Source organism: Fukomys damarensis, unplaced genomic scaffold (assembly GCF_012274545.1).
Source record: "Fukomys damarensis isolate Sample0158 unplaced genomic scaffold, DMR_v1.0_HiC HiC_scaffold_37, whole genome shotgun sequence".
Classification (NCBI taxonomy): domain Eukaryota; kingdom Metazoa; phylum Chordata; class Mammalia; order Rodentia; family Bathyergidae; genus Fukomys; species Fukomys damarensis.
This window is the reverse complement of record NW_022900949.1, coordinates 8,577,874-8,580,558: the sequence shown is the minus strand read 5'-3', so window position 1 is coordinate 8,580,558 and position 2,685 is coordinate 8,577,874. Positions and strand designations below refer to the sequence as shown.

The following is a 2,685-nucleotide window of genomic DNA, read 5'->3' as shown; positions in this document are numbered from 1 at the left end:
TTTGTTTTTTGTTTTTTGAGACAGGGTCTCACTATGTAGTTGAGACTGCCCTGGAACTCACTGTGTAGCCCAGGCTGGTCTTGAACTCACAGCGATCCTCCTGCTTCAGCCTCACGAATGCTGGGATTACAGACGTGTGCCACCATGCCTGGCTCTTTCCTGGTCTTGAAAATTGAACCAGGGCCTCCATCCCAAGCAACATCCCTAGACAGCCTCTTTTTTTTATTTAGTGAGACAGTCTCACCAAGTTTCCCAGGCTGGGCTAAAACCTGTCATCCTCCTGCCTCAGCCTCCATGAGCACTGGGATTACAGGGATAAGCTGTTGTGCCCAGCTTCATTTTCATCTGGAAAAAATCTCCTCCCAAACCCAGTAAGGTCAACAGTCACTGAGCACACTGAATAATAAAGTACTGGTGGGTTGTCACTACACTGTGACTGGAAACACAGCCCCTTTTTTTCCATTTCAGCCCGTCTGCCATTCAAGCGCCTGAATGCTGTTCACAAGGAGAAAGCCGAGGATGAGTTAGGCGACAGAAGCTCTCTGAACATCACGGTAGAAGAGAAAGTCGCTGATACAGAAGCGTCTTTGGACATCCTGGAGAATGACTGTCCTGTGGATTCTGACCTAGACTTCAGACCAAAACTCATCAATGGGAAGGGTCCCTTGGATAACTTCATAAGAAGTGAAATCAGAAGCAGCCTCAGCCAGAGCATGGTCATCATCGATTTGACAGAGGACTCAAGTGACCAGCCAGAGAGTACTATGGACCATGAATCACTAAATCCCAAAACCTCCCTTCCTGAGGAGGCTGTCAATGGGCTCAGAGAGGAGGTGGGAGATGCGGAGGGGCCCTTGAAGGCCGTTCACACCGACAAGTTGGTGCTTCCTGAAGAGACCCTTTCAGACATTCCTTGCAAAACAGAGGAGGAGCATGCAGGCTCAGGTGACCCTGACAGGAGTGGTAGCTCCCAGGACAGCTCCCCGCAGAGCTGCCCCAAGCTGCCTGTTTGCCCGAGTGCGTGCCCCGAAAAGGAGCAGGATAGTTGGAGTGACACCAGGGGCCTCCTGTTTCGAGGGAAAGTCCCCGTGGTGGTCCTGCAGGACATCCTGGCCGTAAAGCCTCCCTGCACCAAGTCTCCTCCCTCGACACCTCTGGACAAGAGCGGGACATCAGAGAGTGAGTTGTTGGAATCATGTCCTGAAGAAGACTCTGTCCTTAGCCATTCGTCCCTGAGCTCCTCTCCTCTCACCTCCCCGGAGGGGCCGACTGCTCCCGAGAAGCCGCAGGGGGGCATCAGGCCCTCCCCGGCAGCCACACCTGTCCGCAGAGTGAGTATGTCCTTGGGAGACCAGCGCCGCTGTGACTGGTCTCACGGGGCTGCCGGCTCATGACCCAGTACTAGGAACCTCAGGCTCAATCTTGTGGATGTCAGAAACATACAGGCTTTGATTCCATGTGCACAGGGCTCTGGCTTTCTTAGGAGGGTGGTTTTGCTAGCCTTGGTGTTCATGTTTAAGCAGTAGTGGCTTCAGCTTAGCCGTTCTGGTGAATATGGGATGTGGGCAAGCCCTGTAACCCCTCACTTCATTTCTGAGCTTTGGGCTCCTGTGTCCCTTGCTCTTGTCCCAGCATAGATACATTGGGCTGGTGGTGGTAATGAGTCACCAGTGTCAGTGAAGTGACAGAAAGACACAAAAAGGGGTGTTCTGTGGCGACAGCTTTGGGCAATGTGGCCAGCCATTTGAGAAACCTCGCTTGCAAGACAGACGTGTTGGTGCATTCCAGTAATCCTAGCTCTCAGGCTGAGGCAAGAGGGTCACGAATCCTGCCCAGACTAGGCAATTCAGTGAGACCCTGACTCAGAATTTAAAAAGGAGTCAAGATGTAGCTTGGTGGTAGCATTTGCCTAACATGGGTGAGGCCCTGAGTTCAATCCCTAGTACTGCAAAAAACAAAGCAAAAAAAAAACCCCCCAACATGGGGGCAGACACCTGTGGTCTCAGCACTTCGGGCAGCTGAGGCAGGAGAATTACAAATGTGGACCCAACCTGAGCAAGTTAGTGACTTAGCAAGACCCTGCCTCAGAAATAAAAAGGGGTGAGGATGGAGCTCAGCACGAACGTCCTGGGTTCCACCCCTTGTGCTACAAAAAAGAAAGGTGTGTGTCTGTCACACTTTGAGCATTTCTTATCCAAAATTCTTGGGATCAGGGCCGGGGATATGGTTCAGTGGTTCTACCACCTGCCTCACAAGTGCAAGCACCCAAGTTTGATCCCCAGTACCAAAAAAAAAAAACAACAAAAAACCAACAACAACAAAACAAAATACTTGTGATCACAACTTTTATTTTGAATTATACATTTGGGAATAGCTGATATCTTGGGGGTGTTCAAACAGAATTCACCATGCTGTTGTCTCTTCTTTTTGGGGTGTGGAGCCCAGGGTCTTGCACGTGCCAGGCAAGTGCACTGCTGCTGCCACACCAGAGCCCTGCCTGGTACACCTTGCACACCTAACCTGAAGGTGATGTTAACCTCTGTCTTTAGTGCGGCCGTGTGTTGGCTCAGGTCTGTTACCTGAGGACCCGTGAGGGATTTTCCACTTGTGGCGTCATGTCGGTGCTCAAGACTCCAAATTGGGCTTCAGTTTTTTTGGTTTGGTTTGGTTTTTTTTTTTTTTTTT

At 50.8% G+C, this 2,685-nt stretch overlaps 1 protein-coding gene across 4 annotated transcripts in view; it reads left to right on the top strand.

Annotated features, from left to right (window-relative positions):
• The window catches only part of Chaf1a (chromatin assembly factor 1 subunit A), a 31,967-nt gene that overhangs the window by 5,816 nt on the left and 23,466 nt on the right, over positions 1-2,685 (top strand). For all 4 annotated transcript variants that reach the window (XM_010634817.3, XM_010634816.3, XM_010634812.2 and 1 more), the window contains exon 3: positions 469-1,331. In XM_010634817.3, coding sequence (XP_010633119.1) covers positions 469-1,331 — 863 coding nt within the window. The remainder of the gene's footprint in view (positions 1-468; positions 1,332-2,685) is intronic.